The following is a 19,366-nucleotide window of genomic DNA, read 5'->3' on the forward strand; positions in this document are numbered from 1 at the left end:
GGGCAGCCTGTTCCAGGGCTCTGTCACCCCCACAGTTAAGAAGTCCTTCCTCCTGTTCAGGCAGAACTTCCTGTGTTTCAGTTTCTACCCGCTACCCCTTGTCTTGCCACTGGCCACCACCGAGTAGAGTTTGGCACCATCWTCTTTACATTCTCCCAAMTGAACATTACTGTTTGAAATCAGAATTTCTGCCAGCTTAACTGGACAGCCCTGAGGTGCATTTCTGGCAGCAGCTTGGAGTAGAAAGTCACCACGACCTTCGAGCAATCTTTCCCTCTCTTCATTGCACACGTCTAATTAGGGAGAGCCATGTTGTAAACATGTTAGCTAGGCTGACAGCTACCTGAATTAGCTGTAGCACAGAAAGTGAATACAGGAGGAAAAAATAAAAAAGACAAAAAATAAATTATAGCTCACTTAGGATGGAGGCAAAAGGAGGCAGCTTAGYGAGGCTGGGCTGAAAAAATGTTGATGCACACACAACCCTTGAATATTGAAAAAGTGCTTTAACTAGAGCATTTAGGCTTGAGGGAATAGAGCTCTAAATGCTCTTMGGCAGTTTTTGATTTAATAAAAGTTTTTTGTGAGAACAGTGTGTAATTGCTGCGTGGTATTTACTCATTTGACCGGGATCTTCCTAATATTTCACTATTACGCAGGACTGACAGCCTGAAAGACTCACAAATATTTACCTCTGGAAAGAAAGTCCTAAGAGCAAAATGTTTGTAGTCCAGGAAGGGCACAGTTCCAAAGCTATCCACCACATCTAATTCATCCATCTGCAGTTCAGCAAATCCTGAAATAACAACCCCCCTCCCCACCCAGAGAGTTAGTTTGGTTAGCATAGATCATCCTCACAATTATAGCTTGGCCCCAGAAGATGCTCTTTAAAAAAGTTTTCAAAAAAGGCAAGTGGACTGTTCCTTTTTTGTTTTGTTTTGTTCTTTTTCCTAGCTGAAGTCCTAGGGAAAATTCATTTTTAATTTTACTTTTGTTGAAGCAAATTATTGCATGCAAACCTACTAGTCTAGTGCTATCTGCTGATGCAGTGCACATCACCATTAAAGAGAAGCTTTGATACTTGCGACACACAAATACCCTATTTCTATATTATAACAGCTATAAAYGTAAAAGTTTTGTATAGTCTGAAATGCTTCTTGACCGTTTCAGTTGAGTTCTTAAGCATTATAAMGCGCTTTTTACCTACCCTCACGTATTTCTTTCCGAATCTCATACTCCAACAATTCAAGTTGCTGACTTTGTTTACGAGTTAACTCTTTGGACTTGTATCTTGTAACTACGAATGCCACTAAATAGGGGAGGGAAAAAAGATACTGAATACAGAAAATTGAACTACATAAGACATAGACTTTATTATYATTTTTAAGAAATAGAAAGATGAATATACATTTACATTCTTCTGAAGCATTATTGTTTCTATTGTCATCAGTGTGGTAGCACCCATAAGCTCCAGTTTATTAGATCTAAACCCCGACTTTGATAAAAACCTTTTCGTAAAAGATTTTAGAGTTGGCAGTACAACTTTATTTGAAATACAGCACAAACTGCTATGCATGACGTGCACCTCAGATAGAGAATCTAAGAAGCAGTACTACTACTACTACTACTACTAGGAAGCTACTCAGTGTAGTACCATCATACAGGAAAAGCAGTTGTTTTGCACAGGAAATCAACTTCCAAACTGTTAACTTACTGAAACCTAGAGCACTAGAGATGGTTCCTGTAAAGGTAACGCACATTTTATAAAGAAACCCAAACAAGAAAAAGAGCAACACCCCACATATATAATGAGAAAACAAAATTTATCTAAAATGTAGTAGAATCAAGAAGGAATGAAAGAGAGGAGGGGCCATCCCCTAGCCCCCTCAGTTTGGCAACCATCTACAAAATTCATGAATCATCTAAATGAGACTAACCAGAAATATCTCCAACACTGCCTGARGATAAACGGTTGATAGGGAATGTCTGCCCCCAGGAAGGGGAGGGCAGTCTAGTTCTGACAACTGGAAATGCCTGAGTTATGACTCAAGAATTCAGAGGTGAGGTCTTGCCTCAATAAATGCTGGTGAATAATCTCCTGTGTAACTGATGCTGTATTCTATTCTACGTATTGCACCATGCTGTAGTCTAGAAACATGGACATCACCACTGACAAGAGCCTTCTTCACTCTCCTGTAGAACTGGGGAAAATATCCAACTGTTTCTGACTGTCACAGACACATGTGTGTGTTTGTGCAGTGACTTGCTCCTTCAGAAAATGAAAAAAATGAAAGCATATTATTGTACTTACCTATAATGACACCCACTACAATAGGGAGTAGAATAAGAACATACAAATATAGGTATGATGATGTTGGTTTGACCTCGTGCTCAAAATTTCCTAGTTTGACCTGGAGAAAAATAATGCCTGCGTTAATGGAGGGCATATGCTATAACAATCCTTAAAATTACATTTAAAGTATATTTWAAAAGTCCCCTGGGCACATGAAGGACCTTGGCTTTGAGAAGACACCAGCAATTTGGAAAAACATATGCAAACCAATGCAAACTTAACTTTATTTGATATTTAAGCAAGACAACAGAGTAGAACCAAGAGAAAAATACTGAAGTCCTCATGGAGCACCAAGTTCATACTGCAAACAAGAGGCCTCGAATATAAACCAGGGCAGAAATCTAGCCTCAAACTGGCCAGGGGGCTGATGCACTGCAGGATCCCTGCTAAACATCTTAGTATTTTGCAGTGGGTAAGGTGCCTGCTGAGGCTTAAAACCAGTTCTCTGAACTCATAGCATTAATCTGCTGAGCAGAAAAATACAGCAAGACTCAAGCTGATAATGAGGGAAGTACAATTTTCGATAGTGGCCTCACCCAGAGTCCTCTTCCCTATTTCTGTGGACAAGTTCCAACCTCTTTCTGTGGGTCTGTAGGGTGTTCCTGAAGATCAGCCTAAGATCAACTATAATTGCACGTACAGCATCCCCCAAGAGCCACAGGCTCATCCAAGGCAGACACGCATGGATTTTAAGGGATGCGCCAGAGTGCTGAGGTCGGCCCGATGCCCAAGGGACACGTTCACCACAGGTAATTACAGCAAACGCGATTTCGCCAAGGAGGATCTCCACGAGGACGGCCAAAACACAGAAATAAAGAGTAGCAAACGCTATAAACAGACCAGAGGCAAAAAAAAAAAAAAAAAGAAAAAGAAAAAAGAAAAAAGAAAATGTGTATTTTTCTTTGACAAGCAAAAAAAAGAATCCCACTGAGTGCTGCGGATAGGAATGAGTCTCAGATAATTGAAAGGGAGAGCTGGGTTGAAAGTGCAGGGAAGAAGGGGACAAGTGCAGGGAAGAAAGGGAAGACAAGAGCAGGGAAGAAAGTGCAGGGAGGAAGGGGACAAGCTTTTTTCATTGGTGGCCAGCGATAGGACGAGGGGAAATGGGCATAAGCTGAAACACAGGAGGTTCCATCTCCAGGTGAGAAGGAGCAACTTTACTGTGAGGGTGACAGAGCAGTGGAACAGGCTGCCCAGGGAGGTTGTGGAGTCTCCTTTTCTGGACGTCTTCAAAACCCGCCTGGATGCCACCCTGTGCCACATGCTGTAGGTGTGCCTGCTTGAGCGGGAAGGTTGGACTAGATGATCTCTAGAGGTCCCTTCCAACCTTGAATATTCTGCGATTCTGTGAAAGTGTTCTGGGCTGCAGCAGCGAGGGCCAGGATGCCTCCTGGGAGCCCCTTGCCCGGGCTGAGCCGCCCCGGGGCTCACGCAGGCCCCGCGACCAGCGCCCCCCTCTCTGCCCGTCCCTGCGCTCCAGGCAGCTCTCCTGCAGCACGGYGGCGCGCTGCTTGCCCCCTTTCAGCAAGCGAGGCAGAGAATTTCAAGGGGGTTTCAAGTCGTATTTAGACTATCTCTCACCTTCACCCCAGCCTCTTTACTTAGCGGCCCCATTTCTTTCCTAATCTTGTGTTCATCTTGCTAAAGAATCACGGATTAAGTATGGCACTCCTGTTTTTACCCTCTTTGTATTCCCAAATTCCCTCCATCCTTCCTGCACGGTATTGCAGAGCCAGCTCTTGACTGGCAATACCTCATTTTTGGGGGTCATCAGCAACTGTTATTGGCACATGCCGACTTTTTTTCTGCTCAAGCTACAGTAAAAACAGCAGTAAGAAAATCAGCAATGCCCAGCACCAGCTCCTCATGTGCAGCGTCCCCTGGCTCCAAGCCCCAGCATCCCRCAATGACCCTGCTAAGTAGTTTTCTGAATGGCTTCCATTTATGTGTAATCTATTGCTTTTTTTTTTCTTTTTCCCATCTTGAGGAAATCATTCATCCCTCTAAATAAAGACATCTAGCATAATCCACCTTTATTAAAAACAAGTTAGCAATTATGCCATTCTCCATCTACCTGCAGCTCTTCCAGAAGTCTTTCGCATTCCAGATATATTATAAGGCTCTAAACAGAGCTGGGATTAAATCAGAAAGCCTGATTTTTTTTTTTTTTAATTACTGGTATTACATTTGCTGCTCTCTCCAGTCATGCAGCACTTCTCCTGACTCTACAATTTTCATCACAATCTTTCCTCCCAAGCCTAGAGTATCACGTGCCAGCTCCTTCTTAGTTCTGTGATGGAAATTATCCTGTTCTTCCTGTCTGGAGACCCCTGATCCGCCTGAATCTTGCTTCTGTCACAAGAAAGGCATTTTCTTCTTCTCTGTCTCCAGTCGGACTGATCATCCTGTCTTTGACCTCACGCTTCACATCCTCTTTCTTACTGAAAACCAGGGCAAGGTATATATTTATACTTGAGCCACACCTAGATTATTATCTAGCATATCCTTTCTTCATGCAGGCTCTATTTTCTCTATTGTGATATATTTACAGGGCTACTTGTATCAACATTATGCATAACATAAGTTACAATATACTATTATATACCATTATACATTGTATATTGTATGTATAACCCTATTACACATATTACATATGTTATTATAAACATAAAATAATAATTGTGCTATATAACTATAATATAATTATACATCATATATTTATAGGACTAAAAACATGTATGTTTACCTACTTTCACATTTTCCTGGTGTTGGAAAAAACATTATGATGAATACACTCTCAGTAGAAATGTTATATTATAGTTATTGCACTTGATTTGCCTACCAAAGCAGTGAGTTTTCTAAAACAGACACTCCTATGAAGCTTGCAGGATGGGCATGTGATATTGCAAGGAAACTTTAATATTTAAATGCAACACCAAGCTCAGCGAGGCTTTTCCATGCAATTACTGGCTCAGATGGCAGGATCCACAGATGGGGGATCAGTTAACAGCAATATGAAATTGAGAATAGCTCCGTTAACCTTTACTATGTGCCATATGCCTCGAAGTCAATAGAGTTATTTCAGCTTTCTATCACCATGCACTGCAAGCAGAGTCTGGCATYGTTTTTCGCACTCATAAATGGTGATGACTGCATTTTTAAAAATTCCCATCTTCATCTTATTGCCGGAGCAAATTTCTTAAGGTGCTACTGAGCTCTGACATCCATGCTAATGTTCTCAGACTTGGGCCTGACTTTGTGCCACRTGTTCATGGCATTCTGGCCTCCACTTGAATTCTGTCCACTTCTTTTTTACTCAGAATTGCCTTCTCTTGTCCCTCAGCAGTGATTGCTCTGCAGAGCTCAAGATCCTCAGCCACTTTCAGTGAATGTCCCTGTCCTCGTCCCTGTCCTCGTGCCCCCACTGCAGCACCTGGTTGCTTGCAGACCTATGAAGAGRGGCAGTCCTGGAGCCAGGGCCACTTCACCGGCCCCCTCTGCCCTGCAGTCACGTGTGACACTCCTGGGGCTCAGCACGGAGCCCAGTTTGGGCTGCAAAGCCCTTTTTTGATACTCCAGCAGTAACCAGGCAACAAATGAACACAGTACTGCTGGTGGTACCTAGGCAGGCATGCTTAGGTGTGAAGAAGAAAAGCGGATTATCAACCGGATTATCCTAGGCAAGGCAGCAAAAAATGCACCCGTGTCCCCTCTTAAAGAATATTCACGACCAGAGCATTAATGCTGCATTTCACTACAGAAACATCAAAACATTGTTGAATTGCAACAAATTGGAATTCTACTTACAAAAACTTTCACTGTGGAAAAATCAATCTTGTCACTTCCTTCCCTTTTGAATTTGCACAATATGGTGCTACGGTCAGGTTTTTTGGTAATGTTTTGGACATTGAACCATATCTTTTTGGTCTGTGCACCAYTCATATAGGAGAGATACACCTCTACCTCAGTTTTGGAAATATTCAAGTTGTCATTTTCTTTCTAGAGGAAAAAAAAATGAAGTTACAAACAGTCACTAAATATGCCAAGTGGTAAAATAATCCTCAGTGACTATTTTAAATAAGGAGCTATATATGTATTTTTTCAAACTTACATATATTTTTAATTCCAGATCAGGATCGAGTTCGGTGTGCAGTTGGTAGTTAATGAACACTGGGTCAGGGTGGTAGTGTAACTTGACACATGATATAAAGGTAGTTTCTACTTTCAACATCATATCAACAATTTTTCCCTCTTTTGCATGGCTCAGACTTGGCGTTAAGTAATTATATTCAGATTCATTTCCAGGACACCTAGAGACCTTGAAAGGCAACAGCAAAGCTGCAACTGTCATTAAGCACTCAACAGTAGGTACAATTACAAACAGAAGCACTCAAAATCATTTTAAAATCTTCCTGATTTCACACAGACATCTGCTAAACCTCCTCTCTGGGATCAAGGCTCCACGCAGAGTACCTGGAAAGTTTCTGTTGAGCCTGTGCCTGCCTTTAAGCACAGTTATTGCTCTCTCTGCATGCTGCTTTCAGGCTGATTGCACACTGCTAAAGCAGGTATTTCCTACAGTGGGAGCAGAGCACAGTGAATAGTGCTCAGGGGCTCTCCTTTCAATGCAAGCCATGGCAGATGAGCTGGACAAGCTCCCCAGCACCCCCAGGATTATCTTCCCCTCTCAGCCTCACAAAATGGGTTTAGTCCCAGCATCAGAGTCTGTCCTTGCTGAGGCACTGGCAATATTTAGGCTTTAGCACAAAATGAGAGAAGTACACTGAGGAACTGGCATGCTGAGATCAAGAGATGGGATCAACAGTAGGGAAAACACCTCCTCAGATCGCCATCTGTTCCTCCAGTGGACACACATCTGGATGCTGGAATCAGAGAGGGCAGCTTAGCAAAGAAGTCCCCAGGGTACCAAAGAAAGACACAGGGCATCATGCAGAAGAGTAGCTTATGTTTATCCATGATCCACAACCATTAGTACATAGGCAACTGAACGACTTGCAAGTGGTCATATTTATTTCTGTAGGAAGACTGATGTTAAGCACATGTCTAACTGATTGAAAAATACCGAGTTCTTCCCAAAATCTCAGGAACAAAACTTGCTCCCTTAAGGCACCTGTATTTGTTACTGTGAAGGAGATTATGACTTACAGTGACGTTTGGTCTCTGGTCATCTGAAATAATCACGCTGTCCACCACATTGAARTTTCTACCCAATGCAGTTATTTTGCGACCACCACTATCAAATGAAAACAAAACAAAACAAAGCAAAAAGAACAAAGCCAAAGAACAAGAGGTTAATACCATGAGCTTTCTTGCAAATAAATCCTACATTGAGTTTTTAGTCATAAATTAACTAATTGAGTACATTTTGCTTTGGTAGCAGYCAAAAAAACAGATGCAAACCTCAGGACCAGATAATTTGCATGCYAGCCTCTCCCACTGTACCAGTTATTCTGAAGGCACTTGAGATATATTTTGCACTTTCAATTCTTCCCAAGGTTAAGGCAAACCTTGTTTGCTAACACACAGCCAAAGGACCTGATTGTATGCACGTGCATGCTCCTTCTCAGGGACTCTCCAACCTTTTCAATATTCACTCAGCCTAAGCACTTGCCTGGGAGTTAATAGTCTATCTAGGGGAAAGAACATCACAGTATTATTTCATTGCCCCAGGGTGGGCTCAATTCCTGATTTCTTCTGGACAGTGTGGCAGTGCCAGGCACCTCCCAGGGCACATTTCTGGCAGCTCAGGGACCATCTGTCTGAGCCCACACACCGCTGCTCGTGTCCGAGGGCGCCGGCTCCCGCTYGCTCGTGAACACCCTTGGAGTGGCTTGAGGTATTATTAATTTCCAGCTGCCTGCACTGCCCCTCACCTGCRGGGCAGGGACCGTGTCCTCGCTGCTCAGCTGCTGCAGCTGCCACTCCAACGTATTATCAGGCATCTACAGTTGCCAGTGGCTTAAGCCAAGGCGTCACACTGGGAACTTGAAAGTGGGTAAAAATCCCTTCTGCTGCTCTGCTGTGCAGGCAGAGAACAGGTGGAAAGCGGTGACTAAGAATATCTTAAACCACCACAAAAATGATTTTGACCCCAACTCTTCTGTCAGAGCCATAAGTCTCTTATAGAATGCAGAAGAAACCTGAATATGGCTCTTTGACATGAGATTCTAAAACAAGTCTGTGCTTATCACTGCAGTAATTATCATTTCCTTTTTATTTTCAATTTGCTGATACTTTCTAGTGCTTAGGATGTGAAGGGCATATAAGCCAAAATAATATCCAAAACAAATGGAGGAGAAGCAAAGATAATCAGTTTAAATTTGTGTGCCACCCAGATTTTGGATTTAACTTTAATGCCAACAGCCTAGTTTTTTATTTCTACTATGGCCTGTTGGGGGATGGAAGAGGAATTTGAACAGAAATAYAGAATGAACCTTACAGCGATTGTGACCCTCTCTGTTTATAAATAAAAAAAGGCAAAAAATACTTATAAAGCCAGTTCACTGGGGTAAAGTCATCCTCCACAACAGGCTAGTACAGGCTCAACCTACAGTTCATTTTCTCTGGCTCTCTGCAAGGCAGATGAGCCTTTGCATGTCCAAAGTTTCCACAGTCACCCAAGTTTSTACCAGCTACAGTCTGACCAGGTAAGCAGAGTCATATTGGCTCTGTGGAGCTACATTTTACTAAACACACACACAAAAAAAGAAAGTGTAGGAAGACAAGTTTTACCTGAACCAGGAGGTATTTGGTGTGATTCCAAAGCACGATGGCAGCGACACATAGTGCAACGTCACTGGTGGTGAACACGTCCTCCCCTCAGCCTGTATGCACACACTTTTGGCCTCTTTGCGTGTTGGTGGGAGAGCAAATGTCATTTGTGTGTCATTTAGCACATTTCTGACTTGAATGCTGAAGGAGAAAGAAAAGTCACAGACGCTGAATCACAGATGCCACTCATTTGGTGTTACTAYATGAGGCTTATAACCTAAAGCAAGGGACGAGGAGGGAAGAGAAATGACTCTTTCCTCCTTGAGTAGCCAGATGGAGATGGAAASAGAGAGCAGGGAGCCAAAACCACAAAGTAGGGCAGCATCTTTTGAATTAAGAGTGCAAGGACATTGCTTTTATGGCCTTGAGATAAGGCTCTGTAATCTGATGTGTGATTTCACTCTTTATCGTGTGCTTCTCTGTGTTACCAACATGGTTTCTTAGCTCTTCCAGAATGAGTCTTTCATTTCCCTTTTGTTCTTTATTTCTTCCTTCTTTCCTTCCATCCTTCCTTGCTTCCTTTCTTTCCTTCTCCTTCTCATTCTATCTTTTCATTTTGTCGTGGCCCCCAGGAAATTCATGGTGTAAGTAAAGATGGAACTCAATCATATGAATATTTTTTCAAGTGCTAGCTATACAAAATGTGCTTGGCAATCACAGACAGTCACGGTGGCTGCCCCAAAAATGCCCGATTCAGAGTAAGACAGCCTGATTATCTTGGGGCTTAGCCCGCACAAGCATCACCAGAGAAAAGCACAAGCTGCTGCAAGAAAAATTCCTCTTCCTGCCATGTTAGCTGAGCTTTCACAAGAAGAATCCTAGAATATTTGGGGGATGTTTTGAGATAGAGGAGAGTCAAATAAATGCAGAGGCTTCTCCTGTGACTTAAATTTTGGAGAGCCAGAAGACGTGGAATTGTCCTAGATGAATCAGCGAGGGCAAGACCACAATGCAAAGGTGCACAAACTGCCCACCTAACCACTGCATGCCTTGTATAATACCCAACCACAAAATGAAGTTCCCTCCTTTGGGAATTTAAAGGGGCAGAATAACTACAGCAGGAGTGCAGAGCACCTCTCTTTGCTGAGGAAAGGTCCATGAGAACGGCTCATGCAACAGCCAGAGAAAAATCTGGGTCTGGGTACATGCATTTTTTCCTATGCAAAGCAAAAAAAAAAAAGTATTTTTTCAGAGCTGTGTTAACTTACATTTCTGGTTTACAGCCACTGATTCCAGTCAGTATCAGTTTTATGCCTGATGCACGGGTAAAGTTTTCTCCTTTGACTGTTATTTCCCTTTTGCCTAATGTAGAAATCCACAAAGGCTCAATGGAATGGATGTTGATATGCTATTAGAAAACAAAGCAAAACAAAATCTGGTTATAAACAGGCTAGGCTGTTAACTGACAGCAACAAAAACAACCACTACTCAAGAATACAGATTTGATAGCACTTGGATACATTTCTTAATTAATTCCTAATCTTGCTAAGTTTGAATTTGATTCTGAGAAGTACTGGCAACCACCAATTCTTTACAAGCCAACTATTTCTACCTACATAATGCATACTTTAATTTAACTCACAATAAAGTTGCTAAAAGGAAGCACAATCTGACATACRGGAATGCACATATCACAAAAGCCCAGCTTGAAATGATAAATTCTCTGTGACCCTTGAGGGACTAAGAAACAACACAACAGGAGACAAAACCCACGGTGCTATCGCTGTGCGAGATCTGAGAAACAAATGAAGGCATCCCTCGTGACCCAAAAAGGGGAAGCGGGGTCAAATCCTAGCATCAAAAGTCAAGAAAGAGCCCAGAATTAGCTTTACTGGCAAGTCCTTTCAAAGTCATATGTAGAGCTAAAGGCACAAAACAATTGCAGGAGTCCTTTGGCATTACCTTGTGAGGCAAGGAAGTTCACAAATTCATCTTCCAGCATTTAAAAATAATCCCAGTTTGTTCTGATGAGCCAACACAGCCTGTAAGTCTCACAGTCTTACAGAAGTGTGGACATCTTTTAAACTGTGCTTTTTTTGCACAGATTTTGTTTTGCTTATTCTTTTACTAGCATGACTGAACGAGGATAGAGATGTTTTATCTAGTTTATTTATTTGAAGCACCAGCATCTCRTGATTAATCAGTTTTGTTGCTTCGCCCAGTTTATCTTACAGATTTATGCAGTTTCCTCCCTCTACATCTTATAAACAACAGAAATGTGAAAACATCCAAAATAACAGGAAAATATGCACCTGAAACAAACAAACAAAAAAAAAAGCTTGAGATCTTCTCAGGCAAATGACTTCTAACTTGGTTTTAGAAAATTTGCCTAAAATCAGACTTTGAAATTTTGAAAATTAGCCTGATTTCTGCTGAGTTCACTTGTGGGCAGGTCCATGGGGCCACATGCAGCCTTCTCTCTTTACAAGGCTGTCTAACTATCCCCACTAACCTTAACACCAAGAACAGAGCTGGTGCAGGACCTACCTGCCAGCTAGAAAAGTCTCTGCCATGGGGCTTTCCTCCCATTCTTCTCTTTATGTCTTTTTGTCTGAGCACCATCATTACTTTGGGCTCCTAGCCTGAGGTGATCACCTGGGTCACAGAATCCAGGTCTCTGCACATCTTGCCCACTTCAGGACGGTCCCCAGCTCATCTTGCCCATGTTTCCACCACCTGCAGATCACTTCACATTGCTCCAGAGTAAATGGGAGGCTTGTCACAACTGACCACGCTCCACAACCTCTGAGCTGGGAAAGAGCAGGAGAGCATAAAGGCTGGGGCCAGAAGCCCTTCAAAAGCAGGGAATTTGCTGATGAAATTCCTTTGCTCCAAGATGATTTCTGGACCCAAGGAACGGAGAAGGGCAAAGCAAAGACGTGCCCAACTGCCCAAGGAGGAAAATTGTCTCCCACACTGATCCAGTGCCCGGTTTAGCCCTGCAGCATGTGAGCAGGACAAGTCAAGCACAACCTGTGCACTTGGGGCCTGTGAAGCCCAAGTGAAGCACCTACATCCTGCCTCTGCCTGCCCTGTCTCCAGGGCCCCACAGGAAAGCAAGCAATCTCAGGCAGACCCAGGACCAAGTACTACAGAGAGGAGCACAAAGTTGCTTGTGGGCTCTCCCAGGTAGCCAGCAGTGATGCTGAAGCMCAGGCTGAACAGAATACAAACTGTGACACACACAGGCCGCCTCGCACCATGCCTTGCTCCAGAGGAGCAGCCCCATTAGGCGTGTGAGGAGCAGGCCCAGCAGGTCCTCCAGGCCTTGGAGGAACACAGCCTTGCCCAGGCTCCAGCCAGCACCCAAGCAAGAAAGGGGAAATTTCAGGAGGTGAAAGCCTCTTTTCATGGTGGCTATGGAGAACATTTAGCCCGCTTCATTTCCTTTTAAGCAATTTCTTTTAAACATGGTTCCTTCTTGAAGTTTCACTCCYGAATCATGCCCTTCCTGCGGCTAAATGACACCAACTTCCCCGCTGAATTCTCTGTCCGAGTCTTGGTTTAGTGCAGATATTCGCAGGTCTGGGCCAAGCTAGCCCGAGGTCCCCGCGTGCCGCTTTCCTGACTTGACTGGGGCTGTCAGCAGCACTTACACTTCTCAGCAACCAAGAAACTGTGAATTCCACCTCTGAACGCGGGYGAAACGATGCTCCTGGGAGGGCTAGCTGAGCTCCGCAGCGCTCATTTCCTAGCAAAAGGGACCAACTGACCTTTCAGCTTCCGTGTGCAGCTGAGGAAGAGAGATTCCCAGCAATAACASGCAGAAAAGAGGCAGGAAGGCATTTATAAAGCTCGGAGGTTGCGAGGCACGCAGGCACGGTGGTGGTGAAGGCAACCTAAGCGCGCATCGGGTCCTCAAGTAACATAAATCAGCGTGCCCCTGTCAGCTCCGATAGAGCTATGCGTTTCCAGGACCCAGCGTGGCACATCCCCGGGGCTGCAAAAGCGGTGACAGTGACACCCTCCCACCGCCGTGTTCCCCAGCCTCGGCCACCTCATCCCCGGCCCTTCCTGCACAGCTCCTTGGCCACAGGCAGCGCTGGACCCTGGGAGTGACCCAGATGGAAAAGAATCTGCCAAAAGAAAATGCTAATTTCCAGGCACGTCAGCTCCCYGATCTCGCTCGCTCGTGTAGCCGCTCCAGCTGCTGTCCTCATGCAAGGGGAGGAAGGTGCACGCACAGAAGCCAGCAGCTGGTGTCAGGGAGGAGGACTGTGACTGCCAGCAAAGAAAAGTACATTACGCTAAAATTAAACGGAATTAGACTAAATGCTTGGCTGGGGCTGTGTGAAAACACAAATCCTCTTTCTCAGCCCTCCCATACGTTCTCCTTAAAGCATGAGCAGTAAAAGGAGAGCAGGATTTCAAATGCGATTTCAAGTCTTCTGAATGTATTAACCACTTCTAAACAAACATCTGCCTCTGGACTGCCTCTAGAGCTTGCACAGCCTTGTCCATCACTGTCTCTCCAAGATAAGGCGTGTGGAAGAAAGCCATCTCCCAGGCAATTCCAACTGCTTACCAATGTCAAATTAATGCACTTGGAAGCAGAGCAAAGAATTGCCTCTGTTCTTTCATCAGCAGTAATGCTTTATATGCAGACCGAATCCAGAATATCAGTATTCAGAAGCAAAAATATTACAATCTCTCTTGTCTCTGTGGAAAACAAAATGGGTTTTGTTTAGAAAAGCTCAGCTGAGCAGCTGGGTTGAAGAGGAAACTCTTTTTCACAGGTAAAAGTTTAGGTAGCTTTAATGAGACCTTTAGAGATATGAACACAGTGTCTATTTATACCCACTGCGCTCTCACTCACAGAAAGGCAGAAACCAAGAAGTGTAGGCAGCAAATTTCTATGTACTTGCTCATCAGCCAAACTCCTCTTTGCTACTCATTTCTCTCCTAACACCTGCATGTCATAAGCAACCACTGATGGCAAGATTGCTCAGCTTCATGAAAAAAAAGCAGCTTGAAGGGATAACCTCGTGGTTACAGGGCTGGCCCGCGAGGCCAGGGTGCTGAGTTCACAGAGAGTCTGTGATGGTCCAGTAGTGAACGAAAGGACCCGGTTCACATGGGGACTTTGGCACCAGCAATTCTCCTTCCTTCCCAGCACCCCGGCCTGAAGAGGAGGGGTGGAGAGCAGCTCCATCCCCAGTATGATCCGCAGCAAGGAAAGCTTTCCTGGAAGTAGGAGCCAAGGATTTTCCAGTACCCAGGGATTCCAGTTCCTGGGTGCCTCCTCTAGCCACTTGTCTGTTACGCAGAAAGTGGGTGGCACATCCTCCCCTTCCTTCTGTTCTCCTGGCAGCTATCTGTTTTTCTAAGAGAAACTGTGATCTGGCTGCATAAAATGAGAAGGAGGTTGGCGGCTCTGAAACCAAGCGTCACAGAGATGTCTGTGATAGCAGCCCTCAGACAGGCACTTAACTCCTGGTAAGAGACTAAGTTAGAGATATGCTCCTTTATTATTATTTGATATCATTTCATTTTTATTTTACGGTCAGCTTAGATATCCCAGCACACTGGCTGTTGTGGAGTGCTTAAACATAGCCCACATGGACTCTGCATGAAGGGCAATATTGCAAATCCCACACCTAGATATATGTGCTTGACTTTTACAGTGCTTCACAAGGCCTGGATCTGAAACTTAAATCCTCGTTGGTACCTTTAAGCAGTATAATAATAAAAAAATAGCACTAACCCAAGTTCTGGACTAGCTGTATGTACAACCAACTGCGTCCTCTTCTTTACCTCTGTTCTTTCAGCAAAGTTCCCTCCTTTTACACAAATTTCTCCCCCCAGCCCAGAGTATGTCAACAACGTCAACCTCCAAATGCTAACTAACCTCTGATTTCTGCGCAGTGGTGTTTTCCTCGGAGGCAGCAGAGGCATTACAACTATTCTGGAAAAAAAAGAATCAGCATTTCTCCACGTCAGGACAAGGCAGAGACAAATTGCTGCTCACATGTAGGAAATACAAGGAGAAAGACCCACAGGAGAATCCAGACCTCCCCAGCAAACTTCACCTGGCAGGCAGTGGCAGGAGACACACGCTTCCCTTTGCAGCTGGCACACTCACCCCTGCGAATACATCGGGAGCAGCTGGCAATGTAGAAAACAGAGTTTTTGTAAGACACAGGTTCAGCCATGAATGTGAAATTTCAAGTGACAAAAAGAAAAAAAAATCACGGATCCAGGAGAACAGTCTGGCAAACATAATGAAATGTGTACAAYGCATAAATTGTGTTTATCTTCCTAGACTACTGTTCTGTTCTGCTTACTCTGAGGACAAATTTAGTATGAAATGTAATTTATGCTGTGGGTCATAAATCTATGAAAAGCATGAAGCAGACCAAATACTCTGTGTTTCATTTTGCTGTGGTTTTCTAGTAAGTGGCCAGGTCATATTGTTTTTATCCAGAGAAGGGCAGGAAAAAAACACCACTGAATTTTTCACAGCTTTCCTGAACTTCTGTTCTGCATCTGCAGTGTTAACAAGCACTAAACCTTCCACCTACCAAAAAACTCATACCAGCTGGGGCCAAGTTTGCCCCTCTCTTTGCTCTGCAGTATATCAGTCAGCATGAACAAGGGCCTYCAGCAGCAAAGCTCCCCTCTGCACGTGCTGACAAGTGTGGGGTGGTAGAGATAGTGGCACTTCCTTCCTCGTGTTGCTCCAGGGACCGGGAATTGATGTGCCAAACCCCAAAATGCAAAAGGGAGCACGGCAGCTACCTGGGGTGTACATTAGTCAGACCTTTTCTAAGGTCTTGCCACTACATATCACATGGGTTAGGCAACGTGCTGGGCACAAACTATTTCTGCTGAGAGCTTGAAACAAAGCTTCTGGCTCTGAAGAATAACATGTACAGAACAATAGATATTCATTATTATTATTAGATTAAGCATTACCTTCTGTCTTAACTGTACTCATGAAACCTGTGTACTACATTTAAATGGCATCCTGATCTATTAAGGAAAACACCCAAACGGTGACTTTTACAGAGTCTCTTGACTCTTTCAGTCGACTGAAACTACTCTGACTCAGGTTTTATCCTGAGCCAGTAACGGGTGGCTGTGGAAGAAAAGAATTTTAATATCATTAAGCCATCCTTCATTATCTCATTACTTGTCACAAGCGACCTGTGCAGTATTAACTCTCCTATAGCTGCCAAAGTCCCAACAAACAACAGAAGCATCACATGGAAGTAGTTTCTAGGCACCAAGAAAAAGCAGAGAAAGAGGAAATGGGCCCAGAAAAAGGGTTTTGCTATCTCTGGTGAAATGCATTTCCTTTTGCAAATGCCAAAAAAGAGCGATTACACTTCAGCCCCGCTCTCTGCAGACACACATAAACCCCTTGCCAAGCAGCAATGAGAGAGAGGACCTTACTTGCTCAACTGAAATGTTTGTGTGATACTCCAGGAGCTGGAGGACAGCGATGCTTCGAGAACCAGACAATCTGAAAAAATGTGACTGTTAGACATATGTTGGATATTGCAAGAGATGGCTGTTAAAAATAATAACTGACTTGAAGTCTCATGTGCCTTCAGCTTTTCTCTASATGATAGGCACTTCCTTTTTTGCTCACGCACACATTTACTCACACTTTCCACTGACAAAAATAAGGAGATTTTGTCCTTCAATAGCACCCTTTAGCACCTTATTCAAAGACTTTGCATGAGCTGATTAATTAATCTTGATGCCATCTCTGCATGATACAGAGAAGCAATGTTGCTGTCAGGATACAGATGAGGAAAAGCTCTCCTGCAGTAAGGATACAAAAGCACCCCCRAGAGCACAGAGTCCACCTGTGGCACAGCCAGACCCTGAACTCCAGCCTTCTAAGGCAGCAGGCTGTTCCAATTCAAGAGATCCCAACATACCCCTGCTTCTTTCTTTTTGTCTCACTTACTCGCAGTCTTCTTTTGTAACCTACATAGTAGCAATTTTCATCCTATTTAAATCTTTCATGATTGTATGAGTCAATTTGCCATTATTTCAGCTCGTAATTACTGTACCGACAATTCCCTGGCAGCTGTGGAATGAAAGGGTATCTTCTGCTCCCATGAGCAGAATACCACATCGAAGAGCAGAGCAACATGTACCACTTAAACCGTGGTCCCTTTCATTTGTGTGTCTGCAGATGTGTGTGTCTGCAAAATGAATGACTGTCTGACATCAAATGAAGCCCATGYGCGCGGAGCCTCCTGGTGTCTCTCTGCCAAGAAGTATCTGGCTTCTTAATATGTAACAGCCACACACTTTAGGTACAACTGCTTCGCAAAGGCCCTCAAATCTTGATCCCAGGTTGGCTCGTTCAGATGAGAACCAGCTCTGGCTACACCTCACACAGGCGTGCCGCGAGTATCCTCATACTCATGACACCCTGTCACCTATTAGGGCTTTTCTTCTTGCTTCTCAAACCAGGATTAAGACAGGAGCTTGACACACAAAACAGATGTGACAGACGTGATGATATGCAAAGATCATAGGCTGATCTCCCGAGATCTCAGTGCTGCAAGGAGCCTGTCTTAGGGACGAGGGTCCCCTAGAGAGAGCTTTTTGCAGCACTGTCGTCTACAAAAAGACATGACACTGTAAGTTCTGTTTAACATTTCATTCCTCTTTCTACATCAAATTATTAAACAGAATCAGATTTATGCAAAATGTTATGTATCTTTTGGACTACATTACCTAGGAAAAGATGAAGGCAAATACTTATCTAAATTTTGTATTTTCTCTTCATATTTATGCATTCATTTATGCATTCTTAAAAACGCATGATATTCTAGAGTTGGTTATCTTTACCCTAGTTCAGATTTAAGGTCTCTTTTGTGTTCTAACAAAACCAGAAAAGTGTAAATTCAAACTGTTTTAAAGAGTTTTGTGCTTCTCTACAGATCCCTGAAAGGATGCACAAGGGTTTTTTCCTTCTATTAATCAAATAACACCCTGCTGTGAAGGTTTATCATATTAACTTTGAGACCAAAGCCTAGAGAACAGCTCAAAAAATCCCCAAGTCCAGACACTCAGTGACTGAGCACCCGCTGTAAGATCTGCAATGCACAAACCATGTGTYGGATACAAATTTCATAGCTCTGTGTTTCTGAGAACTACTTGTGAACAAGCTAGCATTAAGAATTATTACACAATGATTCAASCACTAACATGGAAATATAAATCAAGTCAAAACCTGGAAAGATAAACCAGCCATGTCACCCCGGAAACATATATTTTTCTGCTTATCTTCAGGCGATAGCCTCTATCCGTGAAAATTGTTTTCTGACAAGTATCTAAAGTAGGCTGAAACACTTAACTGAGTGTGAAGATTATTTATTGTACAGACATTCACAATCAAATTGTCCTTTTAATTTATGCTGGTACAGATTGCTGCAGAAACAAATCCCTTTTGCAGATGGGAGAAGGGCTAAGATGGGTATATTTTCCCTGGCAAACACAGAACACTCTTTGGTGACTCTAACCAGTTTGTTTGTACTTGCTGACACCTTACCCAAAGTCTCCTTGCACAACTGGTTGCTGCACCACGGAAACTCAAAAGATTGAAGTGCTCTAAGCCAGTATGAGGAATATGCTTCTAGCTATGAATATTGAAATACTATATTTCTTCTACAGAGGATTCTGTATTAAAAACACTTTAATTATCAAGAGYAATGTAAATATGTAAAAAGCTCAAACCACTTGCTAGAACAGGAATAATTTATTTTCAGTGTCATTAAATAAAAAGCATTGTCTACACTTGCAAGCACTAGGCCTGTGTTTATGCTCAGTTCTCTTCAGTAAAAAAGGACAATGAGTAAGTATGAAATAAATGGCATATTAAAACCTACCATTATCAGTTATCATTGGTGTAGTTAGATTGCAGGAGCAGGATGAGTTTTTCAGCATTACATTTTTGCAAAGTATTTCAACCGGTCTTATAAGTTTTACCATACAAGAGGTAAGGGTTTTGCTTATACTTGCAGCCACGGCAACCTATAAAAACATAAACAGAACAAATTTCTTGTTATACTTGTTAAGCTGTCATCTTGTCAGTACAGAAAACTTCAAACTATGAAATGCACAAAATAAAATTTTCATGGCAGAAGCAGACAATTAGCCTCTCAGAGGAAAAAGCCTCTTCCAACTGGAGAAGCAATGCAAAATGAATGTTGAAAGGAACATGCTGCTTACCCACTGAAATTAAAAGGATCTGTA

The 19,366-nt window shown here is 43.2% G+C and overlaps 1 protein-coding gene across 1 annotated transcript in view; it reads right to left on the bottom strand.

Annotated features, from left to right (window-relative positions):
- Positions 1 to 19,366, bottom strand: part of PLXNC1 (plexin C1) — a 70,200-nt gene that overhangs the window by 25,493 nt on the left and 25,341 nt on the right. The window contains exons 7-18 of the mRNA XM_026035532.1: positions 19,000 to 19,144; positions 16,541 to 16,610; positions 15,175 to 15,250; positions 14,994 to 15,050; positions 10,354 to 10,493; positions 9,107 to 9,286; positions 7,520 to 7,607; positions 6,465 to 6,671; positions 6,161 to 6,352; positions 2,312 to 2,411; positions 1,208 to 1,309; positions 693 to 796 (exon numbers count right to left, since the gene is read on the bottom strand). Coding sequence (XP_025891317.1) covers positions 693 to 796; positions 1,208 to 1,309; positions 2,312 to 2,411; positions 6,161 to 6,352; positions 6,465 to 6,671; positions 7,520 to 7,607; positions 9,107 to 9,286; positions 10,354 to 10,493; positions 14,994 to 15,050; positions 15,175 to 15,250; positions 16,541 to 16,610; positions 19,000 to 19,144 — 1,461 coding nt within the window. The remainder of the gene's footprint in view (positions 1 to 692; positions 797 to 1,207; positions 1,310 to 2,311; positions 2,412 to 6,160; positions 6,353 to 6,464; positions 6,672 to 7,519; positions 7,608 to 9,106; positions 9,287 to 10,353; positions 10,494 to 14,993; positions 15,051 to 15,174; positions 15,251 to 16,540; positions 16,611 to 18,999; positions 19,145 to 19,366) is intronic.

The sequence above is a fragment of the Nothoprocta perdicaria genome, unplaced genomic scaffold (assembly GCF_003342845.1).
Source record: "Nothoprocta perdicaria isolate Ctin4 unplaced genomic scaffold, notPer1 scaffold_160, whole genome shotgun sequence".
NCBI lineage: Eukaryota > Metazoa > Chordata > Aves > Tinamiformes > Tinamidae > Nothoprocta > Nothoprocta perdicaria.